General features: G+C 36.9%; 1 protein-coding gene across 3 annotated transcripts in view; it reads left to right on the top strand.

Moving 5' to 3' along the window:
* The window catches only part of LOC149065009 (uncharacterized), a 95486-nt gene that overhangs the window by 59005 nt on the left and 20113 nt on the right, over nt 1-16368 (top strand). For 2 of the 3 annotated variants that reach the window (XM_089254383.1, XM_089254384.1), the window contains exon 6: nt 8615-8917. In XM_089254383.1, the coding sequence (XP_089110509.1) occupies nt 8615-8917 (303 nt within the window). The remainder of the gene's footprint in view (nt 1-8614; nt 8918-16368) is intronic. The other variant, XM_089254385.1, reaches the window with a different exon arrangement.

The raw sequence follows: 16368 nt of genomic DNA, 5'->3' as shown, positions 1-16368 counted from the left end.
CACAAGTGTACAATTTTAATTGGTAATTTAATTAATTTTAAGTTAGATACTGTAATACCCATATAATATATTAGCAAATAATTTTAAACGATTGGGTATATTTTAGAAATTTGTATATGAATTTTCCAAATTATTTTTTTAATAGAATGTAAATAAAATTGGGAAGACCCCAGAGTGTACATTTCAGTGAGAGAGAGTTCATACATGCTAAATAATGTGATTTAAATCATCAATATGATTGATTTTGTACACTCCGGTGTCCTCCAATTTTCTCAAGTATATTTTTCCATTTCGTGACCAGCAAAATTTGAAATCATTTTCCGTTTTGAATTTTTTAGCAAAATACAGTACCTGTTTCGTATAAGGTGCAAGATGCTCATTAAAGAAAACATTGCTGGGTCTGAGGTGTTCATTAAGTTGTGATGCACACAATTTCAGTTTGCGTGTGGCGTTAAATAATATATCACGTTTTTCCTTTGATTTGAATTGTACGATAATGGGCTTGATTTTATTTTTTTTTGTCATTGGAACACGGTGGATGGTATTGATATCAGGCTCTAAATCAAGAAGATCCAGTTTCATTAAAATTGTGGATTTGATTCTATGTATGTCCTCATTCTCTGATTCAGGGAGGCCAAGAATCTCAATGTTAGTTCGTCGTGAATATTGTTGCAGATCAGCTATGTTTACCTGGAGATATCAGATATGTGATCTCATTGTGGCGTTCTCAGTCTCTAAAAATGATTGCTTATCTTGATATTTGATTAGATCAGATTGTTGTTGCTCCACCATTTCCCTCAGTAAGACCAATTCTTGTGTTTGTGCTGTTATTGTCTGCGACATTAGGCTCGTGACTGACTTTACGTGATTCTCGATGATTGTGGATATACACGAAACAATTTTTGCCGATTCAGGTGATAGAGAGCCAACAATTTTGCTTACTGAGTCCGGGATATTGATATTGCAGTATTGTAGATCTAGGCTGTTATCAGCTGCCACATTGGAAGTACCTGCTGTTTCTGACAAATTTCCAGTAGTTTGTTCATTCGTCTCAGGTTCTGGAGTCGAAGGAGTTGTCAATGAGTTCGCATTCTGTCGAAGTGAAACACATTTAAAACACATCCAGTTGTCTCTACGTGTTTTAGCAAACCTACGGAAACCCTTTTCACTATATCCGGCGCAGAAAAAATTAAAGCATTCCTCACAATTACAACATGCTAACTTATCTTCGTTTTTAATCGGTTCGTTACAACGAAAGCATTTCGGCCAGTCACTTGCAGAGTTCATGTTGATTATCTTAAATTATTAAGCACCTTTTTTACTTATCAGTTCCTTTAAAATATAAATTATATGAAAATATTATTAGTGAAAAAAAAAACCAATAAATCAATAGGATATTACGCGGAGAGCAATCATGTGTCAACACCTCCCTCGCGTTGCCACAAGCAGAGTCAACGCGAGTATTTAATCAAGTATTTTTTGAAGGAAAGACAGGCAGATCAATAACTTAAAAATAAATAAATTTCTAGCTCCCATTAAAAAGAAAAAAAAAAAGATTCATTTCTATGTTTCTTTAATTTAGATTTGTTTCTTTCATGTATTGCACAGTAAGTCGCGATATTGGTTATCTTGTATGTCTCTCAAAAAAAGGGAAATATCACATGATCCAAAAAGTCTCATTGGTGACCGCATTTAAGCAACTGGCAAAGATGTGACTTTGTTTATGTAGCATTTATCGGCAATCATTTACCAGGGGCATGACCTTGGTTGCCGAAATTCCTGTATAATGGTTGTATCCCATTAACAGCTGTGCGGTAAACACTGGTTTTTTTTTTTTTTTTGTCAGCAGCTTTGTATTTTGAAGTTTTTAAATTGTTTTCTCCGATGAAATATGTCTTAAGAAAGGAAATATAAAACTTTAAGCAAGCTATATACAGCTAAATATAAAGCTTTTAAGAGTTCATGTACCCAAGATTATCAATCACTGATAGCATCCATGAAAGGAAACACTTGTGTTTGCTGAATTCTAATGCTAAGGTGGTGACGGTAGAGCAATTGCATCTGACTCCATATGAATGAGACGTAGTTGTAGATACATTATCTTTAATTATGATGCTATATAGAAGATATTATTTACAGGTTACATATATTAAGAGAGAAAGACGACGTTGGTGCATCTCGTGTGAGAGCTGGAGCTGAACTGATGTTCACACACACATGGCCCTTCGGACCCTCCGAAGGGGCATCCGGTCACGTGATCATCTCGTGTTTCAGTACAGAATGTACTGAGATTCTTTCACGTGACCAGAGCGTGCTTGTTAAGAGAGAGCCAATGTGCAAAGTAAAGTAATAGTAATAATACATATAAGAATATATATTGAGGCTCTACAGTACCCCCTCCCCAGTGTCAATGTTGGACACGATAAAAATCCGTGAACCGGACTCGACGTCCAGATCGTGTGGTCACTGGTGGTTTCGATTTCGTGGTAGAGTTCTCTGACGTAGAGTCGTTAGTTTGCGTTTTCGCCACCAGCGGCGTTGTATCTTCCGAGAGGGAAAATTCTGGTTTTAAGCGGTCGATGGAAACCGAAACTGTTTTGCCATTGATGTCAAGTTTGAACACTTTTTCATTTTTGTTAATGACAAGAAAGGGACCGTCATATGGTCTCTGGAGGGGTCGACGGACACTATCACGACGTAGTAATACGCGAGTAGCATTCATCAGTTCTGGATACACAAATGTAACACGTTTTCCATGATGTTTTGTTGGCGTTGGACGGAGCTGCTGCATGTGGCCCCGTAACTTATTTACGTAGTCACATGGGTCAATGTTGACATTCGTTGAGTCGAAAAATTGGCCGGGAAGACGCAAGGGTGCACCAAACACGAGTTCGGCTGGCGTACACTGCTGGTCGGCTTTTAGAGCGGCTCGGTAGCCCAGAAGTATAGTTGGTAATACCTCGGTCCAACGTTCGGTGTTATGGCATTTAATGACCGTTTTTAGTGGTCGATGAAATTCCTCAATCAAACCATTCGCTTGAGGATGGAAAGCGGTAGTTCTAGCTCGTTCGGTGCCTAGAAGTTGTAGGAGAGAGCGGAAAAGGTGGGACTCAAATTGTCGACCTTGATCAGTTGTTATAACTGATGGAGCACCATAACGGGATACCCAACAGTTATAAAAGGCTTCCGCTACAGTTGGAGCTGTGATGTCTTTTATTGGTTGTGCTACTGGCCAGCGGGACAAACAATCGATCATGGTCAAACAGTAAGAATAACCATTTGATGGAGTTAATGGACCCACTATGTCCAGATGAATGTGGTCAAATCTTGCAGATGGCATAGGAAATTCTTTCAAAGGAGATTTGACATGTCTGTGAATTTTACTTTTTTGACAAGCCATGCAAGTTTTTGCCCATTTTGTTATTTCCTTATTGATACCAGGCCAAACAAAGCGAGAACGGATTTGGTGGATCGTTCTTCTGATGCCTGTGTGCGCTAAGTTATGAACGTGATCAAACACCGTTTTCCTATACTGCACAGGAATGTAAGGACGCGCACTTCCAGTGGAGATATCACAAATTAAATCTATGTCAGATTCGGGAAGTTTAATTTTTTTCAATTGTAAGCCACAATTTGAATCACCCATCAATTTTGATAATTCATCATCTGTCGCTTGAGCTTCAGCGATTTCATTGTAATTAATTGGGCTTGGCATTGAAATAGCACATATGCAGGACATTATATCGGCTGCTATGTTTTCTGAGCCAGGAATATGACAAATATCACTCGTGAATTGGGAAATGAAATCCAAATGTCTGGTTTGGCGAGGCGAGCATTTGTCATGCTTCTGCCGAAAAGCATAGACCAAAGGTTTTTGATCTGTAAATAGAGTGAACTGGCGTGCTTCGAGCATGTGTCGAAAATATTTGATAGAAGAATATGCAGCCAATAGTTCTGTCATATGCGCTATAGCGTGTTTCCGCTGGAGTGAGTCTGCGAGAGAAAAATCCTAGCGGTTGCAAAGAATTGTCCACTACCTGGTGTAATGCACCACCAATTGAAAAATCAGATGCATCAACATGAAGTGCAAGTTTTGCAGATGTGGAAGGGTGAGCTAATAGAGTGACATTAGCTAGTTGCTCTTTGCATTGATTGAATGCTGCGAGTGCAGAATCGGTCCATTCAATTTCACGATTATCTTTTTTACGGCGGGAGCCCTTTAGAAAATCGTGTAAGAGTATTTCTGACTCAGTAGCATGTTTTATGAACCTTCTATAGAAATTTATGAGACCAAGAAATTTTCTCAACTCAGAAATTGTGTCAGGTCTCTTGAAATCTAATATTACTTGCACTTTGCTAGGTAATGGTTTAATGCCAAGAGGAGTGATTAAATGACCTAAAAATTCCAAATTATCTACACCTAATACACATTTAGAAATATTAAGTTTCAAGCCATACTTGTGTAAACGCTCAAATATTTGCCTCAGGTGATTTTCGTGCTCTTCAACAGATGATGAATATATGAGGATATCATCTAAATATGTGTAAGAGAAAGATAAACCTCTTAACACCTCGTGCATGAAACGCATAAATGTTTGAGGCGCGTTTATTAAACCAAAACAAAGCCTAGTATATTCTAACAGACCCCACAGTGTTGTCACCGCTGTTTTAGGAATATCAGGTTCAAAAATAGAGATCTGATGATACGCTTTGAAAATATCTAATTTTGAAAAAATTGACTTACCATGAAGTGCATTGCTGAAATCACTTAGGTATGGGATGGGATAGGAATCGAATTCTGTGACAGAATTTAATTTTCGATATTCTCCCACTGGTCGTATAGATGTTTCCGACTTCGGAACAATATGCAATGGTGAAGACCATGAACTTTTTGAAGGACGAATTATTCCTTGTTGTAACAAAAAATCGAATTCCGTTTTCACCTTCTCAAAGTGTTGAGGGTGAAGCCGTCTCGGTCGAGAACATATTGGAGGGCCTTTAGTCACTATGTGGTGAACTGTGTCGTGCGATGCAGGTTCGCCTATTAAGCACGGATTTGTAATGTCTGGGAATTCAGAAAGAATTTTCTCGTACTGAGATGGGCCCACTGTGGAAATTGAGAGATGAGCCATTTGATGCACTGATCCCAGGGAATGAAGTGATGTGCTAGAGCTAATGAGACGACGCTTTTTCAAATCTACCATGAGATTGAAATTGCGCAGAAAATCTGCTCCGATGATAGGACACGAAACCTTGGCGACGACGAATGTCCATGGAAAATTTTGTCACAAACCCAGATCTAGGACAATATTTTTGGTACCGTAGGCCGGTATTGATGTCTGGTTTGCTGCGTAGAGACGAAATGTGGAGCAGGGAGTGGTGGAAGCAATCGCTGACGGCGGAATGACACTAATTTCACTGCCCGTGTCAACGAGATATTTTATTCCCGTTTTACGATCATGGATGAACAACCTGCTGGTCTCTGAGCTCATGTTCGCCATGCCAGCTATGACGGAGCTCCTTCGTTTTTTGGTGCGCTGAAGGTGCACGGTGTAGTACAGCGCTGAGCATTTTTACCGAAACGATGATAGTAGTAGCACATTCCGGGATTTTTCCTGTTTCTGGAACTCGAATGCCTCTTGAAGAAGTTTCGCCCGCGATGTGGTGAACGTCCACGTTGTTGAGAGGAAAGTTCATCCAGTTTTTTGGTGAGCATTGCGATTTGTGCACGCAAGTCCTCTTGATCCGGCGGTGGAGAAACAGCACAAACGGATGTATTTTGGCTTATTTCCGCGATTTTGTCAGCCAGTTCCCAGAGTTTATCCAGTCCATCACTCGATATTGAGAGGACAGTTTGGATTTGAGTGGGAAGACGTTGCAGCCACAATGTCTTTAAGAAATCATCGGTTAGTCGAGATCCCGAGAGTTGGCGCATTTTTCGTAGCAGCTGTGATGGTTTATCATCTCCGAGTTGAATTTCTGTGAGCAACTTCTTGATTTTGGCAGATTCAGTTTCGGCAAACTCCTGTATCAGCCAATCCGAAAAAGAGCCTGGAATTTCCCGGTCGCAGGAGGATTGACGACAATATCGGCAACTGCATGTAGTGTTTCTGAGTCTATTAGTGACGAGAGCGGCGAATTTGGTATCATCACTTGTAATGCGGCTGAGGAAGAAAGCCTGCTCGCATTGCCTCACCCAGAGAGAAACGTTTGTCTTCCAAAATGGGGGTAGGCGGAGAGCGACACTGGAAACTTGGGGAACGGTATTGTCCCCTTCTGCTGCCATCATCCTGTTGCTTGAGAGAGAAGAGAACCAAGAGGTCAAGCGGAAGTGGCCTTACGAGGGAGGATGCTCCGTGGTCCACTGTTGCTGGGAGAAAAATCCTCTGCTGCTGCTCTCACCGTAATGGCGTCTTTTGAAGAATATTCAGAAGGCATCATTATTTGCGTTTAAACATCTGTGGTCACCAATGCTGAATTCTAATGCTAAGTGATGACGGTAGAGCAATTGCATCTGACTCCATATGAATGAGACGTAGTTGTAGATACATTATCTTTAATTATGATGCTATATAGAAGATATTATTTACAGGTTACATATATTAAGAGAGAAAGACGACGTTGGTGCATCTCGTGTGAGAGCTGGAGCTGAACTGATGTTCACACACACATGGCCCTTCGGACCCTCCGAAAGGGCATCCGGTCACGTGATCATCTCGTGTTTCAGTGCAGAATGTACTGAAATTCTTTCACGTGACCAGAGCGTGCTTGTTAAGAGAGAGCCAATGTACAAAGTAAAGTAATAGTAATAATACATATAAGAATATATATTGAGGCTCTACATGTTTTATGAATATTATATATGTAGATGTGATTTCTCTATTCTGCATGGAAAGACTGATATAAAATTATAAATCTGCTGGGAGGCAATGCAGAAGCTGTCTTGGGGGAATGGAATTTTTTCTTAATTGATGAAGAAAAAAAATTTCGAAAAAAAAAATTTGTGAATTTTTTTTGGTCGAGTCTGTGTGCTCGGGGGGGGGGGGGGGGGTACCCTCCCTTTGGGAGAATTTATGGTTTCCAAAAGTTGGCACGTCTGCACATAATTGGTAGCAAAATGTTCAATCTCTACATTTTTTTATTTTATTATATTACATGACTTTTTTCCCCCTATATTCAGCTAAAACCTTGCATTCTTATTATTCAGCCATTGTGAAGCGTTAGAATGGGGTTCCTGATATAACAACCGAATAATAACTATATCCATAAAAAGTCCAAAAATCTAATGTATGTTATGAATTACAATTTTTTTTAAACGTACAATGGCTTTCATAGATTTCCTTGATAAAGTCTCTTGGAAAAAGGAATTTTAATCTGGTCAACTGAAGAAATTGATCAAGTACTGAATGAAAGGGCTTCGTTTTCATTATACATTTGCCTTCACTAGTGTAAGGCCATTGCAAAATCAGCTCCGCATGTATGGATCGTAACAAAAATACTTGACTTATATTAAGTGTAGAAATTTTTATCAACCAGGGAGGGGGGGGGACACCTTCTAGCTTCTAGCCTCCTACAGTCTTGCAGCATGATAATGATTACTTAGAAAGAAGAAAAATCTTACACTTTAAGCTTCAGAATGGAATGTGTAAAAAAAAATTTGACGGGGAAAAAATTAACATTAGCCGAAGTCCTGATAACTATAAAAAAAATTTTTCCTATGTTATGATATTGGTCTGTTCCGTTCTTTGCAAAAGTGATGACAATACTTGAATGATAACATTATCTCTGACTCTAAGCGGTGTCAACTGTATATTAACATATGCAGAGATTAACCAAATATATAGATGGAATTAGGTCTCACCTATAGGGGTCCCTAGTTATGTTACAGCTTACTGTTGGTTCAAACTTTAACTAGTGTTCAAACCAGTCTGATTGGTTAGAATTTTTTTGAATTTTATTCCGAAAAATGCTTATATGCTGTATATGTGCTGTATATCTAAGTAAAGTTTGGATCATATTGCTCAGCAATGCCAGTAAAATGTTTGTTTTTGCAGCGAAGTATGTGTTGACATATCTTGACACTACAAATTTGCTGCATGAATGAATCTTTTACCCTATTGCCTGTATGAACTAGATATCTTGTCAAACCTAATGCATTGTGTTTCAGCATTGATGAAAAGATAGTGTTTCACATTGAATGACTCACGGCAAGCTATATCAAGTATGCAGTTATCAAATGAAAAATAGTTATCAAAATATCTTGCAATGAAAAAAAAAGAAATTGAAGTGCGCAAAGCAATATATGCTTGAATATTCCTAAAAAATTTGGCTTTTTCAAAAAATTTTTTTTTTTTATTTTTCAATCCCTGTATCTATATCAGTGTCTAGAACAAATAGCTAATTATTAAAATCAGCAACATCTGACTTGGTCAAGGTCTGAATCCTAGTTCAAATGTATTTGTAACATTCAAAATACAAGTTATGGTATGAATTATTCTTTTCCATATCAAGTTGATGTGACTTTACAAATGAAAGTAAGCTTAATTTTTTTTAAATATTGGGTTATATGTATTGACATTGCCACTTTTTTTTTTTTTTTTTTTTGTCACTGAAGCAAGTACGTCCAGTCAGTTTGGAAGCAACACAGATATTACACTTTCTTCTACCTCAGTTATGCCCATCACAACAGCGTTTACAAATTCTCCGGCAGCCGGAACTGTAGCCAAGCCTAGCCAAAAAAAGCCTGCTCCACCTCCACCTGATCGTTATGCAGCTTTAGCAGATCTTGATAATGAGTTGCATCAGCAACAACAACAGCATACATTGAAAACGAGTGCAGCTGTGCCGGTAACGAAAATGCCTTCGATTGGAGTAGCTGGTAACTCCATACCTTACGGTACTGTGAACTATCATACAGGTTAATTTTTTTTCTCTATTCTGATACTTAAACTAAAAAATTTGTACTTACACATGTTGATTCTATAAATTTTAAAATAAGTTTGTTCAAGACGAGCATCTAATATACATCAGTCTTGAATCAATGTTTCAGATAGTTCAAATTGCTGTATTTTTTAAATGTCTTTCAAGACTCCCCATCCTTCTTTTTCTTTGAACACTACATAGTTTTTCCATTAATATAAAGTAATGTGGTCTTTTAAACGTGATTGCATCTTTAAAATCAGATAATGTAAGGAAAGGTAGGTGCTATGCAGTTGTAATTGTGTTAAGGTATGGGTGGCTGCAGCCACCCAGGTTGATGGGTGGTATGAGGTATGGGTGGCTGCAGCCACCCATACCTCAGGGTTTTGTTTTGTTTTTTTATTCTTCAAACCTAGATTGGCAGGTTTTAGAAGCATGACTTTTTTGACTGTTTATGTCAAAAACCTTTATCAAAACTGTCGAAAACTTCAAATATTGCCTTCCAATATAAAAATTCACTTTGAAAATACAAACATTGATTGTGCATGTAATGTTTAATATGACTATGTGAGGGGTGGAAACTCTGCGGCAATCGGGCTGCACTGCATCAAAATTTACATCTTGCGCCATCCTGTTCCAATACTGTATTTCATATTTTTTCTGTGCCAAATAGCCAAAATATCGAATTCTGCTTCAGTATGCCTGGAATTTCAGAAAGGACGGCAAAAAAGTTTTGTTCCTGCTTGCCGTGAAACGATTCTTTCTGAGAAGAGCGTGTTTTATTCCTCTGTACATAAACTATTGGTCCCTCATCCAGTTTTCCATCGTGAATCCCTGATAATATCAGTGATCGTGAAACAAGATTGTTTGCAATGGTCTTTCAGCTTTAAAGCGCAAATGTGTCGGTTTCTGTTTTCAAAATAAAATAAGTCACCATTGGAAATAGCAGAAATTACTGTAGTCAATCGTGATTGTGTCAAAAATTTGACATTGTTTAGTGAAAAAAAATTTCATTTTGGGAGTAAAAGAGCATGTCTGCCGAATTACAAATGCTAATTTAGAAACTAATAAAGAGCAGAATAACCAGCGTTAAATATCCAATATAGCCAAATAACGAGTGCCAATTCGCCAATCTCGTTAAATAATGAGTGCTGAATTGTCAAACATTGTGTTGATTCATCCGAAATTCTCTCCCATTTTGCAGCAATTTCTTTCAGAGTATAAAAAAATTGAAAACTTATAGAACGTTTTTAGCCCATTTGAACTGCTGCTGTTCCAGACAACAAATAGTGCCCTCAGTAAACAAAAATCATCTTAAATAGACTGGTGGGAAAAATTTTATGACGGCCACTCTTTCAAACAAGGTATCTAAAGCCTGAAACACAAAATACAAAAAACAAGCTGATAAAAAATATATTTGATAACAAAGTGCAGTTTTATTTCTAAAAGGGTGAGGGTTAATGAAAATATTCTTGTAAGTTAATTTTGCTGCCCCAGTTTATAAATATCTGCTCCAAAACTGCTCTGAATCCTATATTTTGCTGTTCCAAAACTGCTTCAAAATGGATTTTGTCACTTCCCACCCCTGCTATGTTTTACACAATAAATATTTAATATGACTGTGAAGGGATTTTCTACTCTCTGCGGAATTATTTTGAACAATATATGGTTTTTTTCCTTATAAAAAAACCTTTTGTTTCTAAAAATATGAATTCTTACCGAATCGCTAATATTGACGTTTTCCTGCCTATGTCGCAAACTGGTCAGCGTTAAAAAATGATGGTCCGTTGAACGCAATCACTCCACAGGAACCAGTAGCCAAAAATTCCCCCATGCCCAGCGGTGAGTAAAAGTTGAATACCACTGGGAGTTTTTTTACTGGTGCGTTAAAACAGTGTCTCAAGTGGCCTATATTACACAGTATACTCAGTGGCGCCTCAATCCTTTAGCATCCCTTTGATGGATCAATATTTTCCTGAAATTTGCGTGTCATCCTAACCCTTTATGCTTTCATGAATTATATAGCATATAATTTTTTATCCAGGCCAACTATTCTAAATGAACTTGTGCCAAAAATTGAGTTCATAATTCACACATTTTTGATAGATTTAAAATAATAGACAATTGTTTTCTGATATTTGAGTATCGTCATACTTTTTGGATTTCTTTGGATTTTTGGAAATTTTCAACAAAAAATATTGCTCTTTATATAGTTCTATTAATATTGATCATTCGGGTGACTAGAATGTCTATTTTTGAGTTGTGAATATCAGTTGATTTTCAACCCTTTAGCATCCATATAATTTTGGAATTGGAATTTTTGTTTTAACGTGATCGTGAGACTGCATCCCAGTAAGTGAAATTGTATTTGATTTTAAATAAAACATTAGAACTAAAGATAGACACCAGCAATTGATTTTTCATTTAATTTTTTAAAATTAAACCATACCTTTTCTTATGCAGCAATTACTTTTTCTAATTGTAATTATATAACTTCCTAACCAATTTTTAGCAGGCCTATAGGATCCCCCAACCCACCTTTTTTTCCATGAATTTGAAAACGGGCAGTGTTACGCTTTTTATAAATAGAGTAGGATTTTTTTTTTCCTTCAGAGTTTAGCAGGTCTGGTTGTGTGTGTGTGTGTGTGGGGTCATTAACAATCCAATCATTTCGGGGCGGGGGGGGGGGAACTAGATGAATCTCATTGTTGTTGTTTTTTATATATAACATTGTAAATTTTGCAAAAACGGAAGCCCGAGGTAAATCCTATCAGGTGGCCCTGGAATTTATTTGTTGTGAAAGTAATACAAGTGAAAAATTTTCGTGACCCTCACAGGGGGCATGGGTAGTTGATACGACTCTAGCTCGGGATCCTCGATGGGGAAGTTGACAGGTTTCATTTCGGGGGGTGGGGGGGGGGGCTCTGGATGAATCTCAATTGTATTTTGTTGTTTAACATTGTAAAATTTGCAACAGCAGAAGCCAGAGATAAATCCAGTCTGGGGCCTCCACTAAAAATCTGCAAATTGGGTCGAGGGTCCTTGGTTGGGGACTCACATTTGTATTCATTTATTCAAGGAATAAAACTAATTTTTTTTTTGCTCTCACAGGGGCGGGGGAAGTCTGACAGGCCTCCAGTTTGGGGTCCCTGATGGGGAAGTTGACAGGTTCATTTCAGGGGCCCTGGATGGATCTCATTGTGTCTGTAGCTTTAGCAGTAAAACTTTGCTATAAATCCATGTATCGGGCCTATAAAAAAAATCGGCATATTTTCTTCCCACGCCTTGGTTGGGCCCTTGGATTTTAGTCATTGGTGAAATGAATATGAATTAAAATTTTTTGTGTTCCTCATGGGGGGGGGGAGGGGGTTATAACAGGGCTGGGGACCGTCATGGGGGAAGTTGGCTCATTTTCGAAGGGTGCTTGATGAATCTGATTGGTTTTCTTTTTGTTGCTTTAAGATTGCAAAATTTTCCAGTAAGCTGGTGCTTTCACATGCCACTTTTCATGTATATCACTATGACAAAGTGGGACAAAATAAACAAGATACGATGTGACGAGAACAAGGATGTTGTCGCCGAAGTGTGCAAGAAGGCTTTGCCATCCCCATCCCCCAGTATAGCTATGTTCATAAACTTTTCTGATATATAATTTTTAATAAAAAAAATTGATTCATTCACAAATGCAGATCATGTGAAGCTGTCATGACTTGTATAAGAACGAACTGGATGAGTTTTCTTGAAAATACATTTTGTGGTTTTTTTTTTGAAAAACCCCAATGCATATGATAAGATTTGAATGGAAAATGAAGTTGTTAGTTATTTTTTAGCTTATGAATATATTTTCATAAACAGTTTAAAGTGATTTAACTCTTATTTGGTTACCATCTGTTATCTCTCTTGCAGAAATGGCCAAAGTTGAAGCAAGATAAAAACAAAATTTATTGCAAACTCAGTACATCACTTCCAATTTCTTTAAATCATTTTAATATTACTATCGTAACTCTATTCTTTCTTACTGCACTTCTCTACCTAATTCTGATCATGTTCTGTTACTATTCGAATTTGTGTTCTCATACAGTCGCTTGTTACTCGCGCATACAGTCACTGCAAAGCTCTTCCTTTTCAGTAGCTGAAATTCCTACTCGTCATACTTTTAGTTCTGAAAGTCAATCTTGGAACCATTGAAATAGAAATATAAAAAAGACATTTAAATGAAAATCAATCCGCATGCGGGCTGCTTTTGTGTTTAGTCTAAGTCTAGTGGTGTAATTTTTTTTTTTTGGAAAGGTGGCCCCCCATGACTCCTTAAAACTCCTTAATTTCCATTTAGAAAATTTTGTATGAACCCTGTAAACATCTACTGTATTCTTTACATAACAGGTTTTTGAAAAGCTCTTTTGCATCGTATATGTAATGTTTGTTTCTGTTCATTGTTAAATTATCTAGATAATCACTTATACTTGAAACAACTCTTATTGTGCATAACATTAGAATACAGCTAGCAATCAAAATACTGGAGAGGAATATTTAAAGGAAGATGAAAAAAACTGAACAAATTTATATTTTACACTATAACTACATTATGCAGTTTGGTTTGTGAGCCATAGTGAAAAAAAAGTGAGATGGTGTGCTATATATGTAATATAGTCAGTTCATTTCTCTCTCACTTGCAGATGGAGAAGGTAAGTTCCTAGAGTGTCCAGATCGTTCAGTTTGGTATAGAGTGTCTTACCGGATGCACTGAAAATATTTAATGCATGTTCTATTAGTTTAATCATTTTATATGAATTGACTCTAAATCTTTCTGAAAGAGAATGGTGTATTTAAAGAAAGCTAATTTGGAGGTGGAGATAAATTAACCTGGCTTGAGTGACTGTGCTGAATCATTGTTCATTAGCTGAGGTAGAATTATCACAAACAATTCTTTAATAGCTGAAAAATTCATAAGCCGAGTCGTTCGTTAGCTGAAGTATCATTGTATTTTAATTCACGCTCTCACATACTTCAAATGAGCAGTTTCTAGGAATGAAATTCTGTGTTGGAGTGCTTTAGGCATCTTTATTCATTTATATATTAAACTCACTGATTTTATTCTGCAGGCGTAGCTGCAGAGCAGAGGTTTTGAACTGCCTTTTAAACAATTTCTCACCCAATTAAAAGGTAATACTTGTATACAGCGTACTGGTTGTAAGTTTATAGAAATACTTAAGATTTTATGCAGTAAATTGAACTTTTAAAAATTTGTTTTATAAGGACCTCGTCAACTTGCACCCCTGTATTTGAAACGTTTTTATTGTATTTTCTATTTGAACCCTTTCTGTCCAACAAATTTCAGTCTCGTCTATGACTTGTTTTTTAATTCAGGCACTTTTGACACCACTTTTGGCAGAGAACAGTGCAAACCCATTTTCAGATTTTTTTTTTCATTACTAGGATATGTATCGTATTACTGAAATGGTGTTTTGATTTTTCGTTTGAGCTTCTTTAGAAAATAACATTGTTCCACAAATAAAAATGGAAATCTTTTTCCAAAAAAAATAATTTTTTTTAAGTCATTTTTCTTCAGGAAATCTGCCTCCTGAATTCAAATCTAATTTGTTTCCCTGTGTCAAAGCACAGTTTTCAAGTGATAGGCAATTTCAGATTTTTTTACTTTTTTCCCCATGCTGTGCATATTTACATAGGCAAAATTAGTAATCACTATATTCTAGTCGCTTTTAAAATTGTATCTAAATATTCCAAACAGAATAAAACAAAGTAAATACAGGCCTATGAATTATATCCTATGTTAAAAAAAAATTTATGAATTTGTTGATATTTTATATCAGTACATACAGGGTGATCAGCGAATAAGCCCTTATTTCAAAATTAAATATCTCTACAACAAAGATCAATAGAATTATGCGGTAAACAGTACGTTTATTAGCAAAACTGTAAGAATGCTGTACATAAATTTCGAAAATTTAGGTTTTTTTTAATTTTTTTTAATTTAAAAAAAAAAAACAAATTTGGAGATTTTGAGGTTCTGAAAATCCTCATTTGTGTGAAAAGAAACCACTGCATTCGCCTAAAGTTACTGCATGGGCTGCGGTATGCACCATGTGTGCTGACAAATTGTTCCAAAATTGTTTCTTGCACGAAGAAGGGGCCGATAATGCCTCTGGCGCATACCGCAGCCCATGCAGTAACTTTAGGCGAATGCAGTGGTTTCTCTTCACACAAATGAGGATTTTCGGAACCCCAAAATCTCCAGTTTTGTTTTTTTTAATTTTAAAAAATTAAAAAAAAAAAAAAAAAATTTCGAAATTTCTGTACAACATTCTTACAGTTTTGCTAATAAACGTACCGTTTACTGCATAATTCTATTGATCTTTCTTGTTGAGATATTTAATTTTGAAATAAGGGCTTATTCGCTGATCACCCTGTATTTTCCCCAATGATATTTGACTTATTTTTTTCTATGGTGATCACCAAATAACTTTCCAGCAATAGTCAGCAAGCATTGCAGGCATCTATTTTCCCTTCATATCGCTTTTCTATGGTCATTGTCTTCATAAAACCTTTCAGCATGTTCGTCAGAAATATTATTGCAGTTCACAGGAAAATAATGCAGACGTGAATCTAGGAAATGCTCTTTTAGGGACATGCATCTTAAATCCCCTGTACATATTTATCAGCTGTTAAACAAATTTGTCATAATTGTTAGTTTTTATTTTTTAGAAAGTTTTGTGTTACATTTTTGAAACAAATCCGTGCACTTTCTCTTTTTGGTGCCAGACATTGTTCAAAATCTGTCTTTCTGGAATTCTCCAATTTGGGAACCCATCAACACTCCTTCTTTCATTTTTGTGGCCAAAAGACAAAACTTTTTTAAAGGTACATAAACTCCTTTCCAGATGGATTCAGGCTTTGACAAACTGTTTCATAAGACCTAGCCTGATGTGAAGAGGGAGCAGCCAGGGCCGTCTTAAGACCATCATGGGCCCACAAGCCAAGTGATTTTTCCTAGGCCCTATCTGGCTTGAGGCCCCCAAGCCATGCCCATGTGGACCCATGCGTAAAGACAGTACTGGGAGCAGCAGGAAATCATCACTGGCTATCAATTTCTCATTGTGTATATTTTTTTCTTTGACTTTCCAACTACATTAAGGCTGAATATTTATTTTGTTATAGGAATTTGTGTTGGGGCTATCCCACTCATGAAAAAACATCATATTTTAGTCTTGTTTCATACCTAATATCGTAGGAACTGGAGGATTTTTTTGCTTAGCTAAGATGCATGAAATCAATAGGCTTTCTGGATATTATGTTGAGGTCAACAGGAAAAAAATGAACAGAAAAAAAGAAAATCCATCTTTACACTGCCTAGAGGCCATTGGCTAAGTTAGAAAGAGGCTGCAATGTCTGTACTTAACAAAAGTCATGCTACTGTGTGTGTTTTAAGGG

Source organism: Pholcus phalangioides, unplaced genomic scaffold (assembly GCF_987345545.1).
Source record: "Pholcus phalangioides strain wild (caught in Gottingen) unplaced genomic scaffold, Ppha-v1.0 ptg000041l_1, whole genome shotgun sequence".
Taxonomy (NCBI): Eukaryota; Metazoa; Arthropoda; class Arachnida; order Araneae; family Pholcidae; genus Pholcus; species Pholcus phalangioides.
Note: the sequence above shows the minus strand (reverse complement) of the source record. Positions and strands in the feature narration are given on the sequence as shown.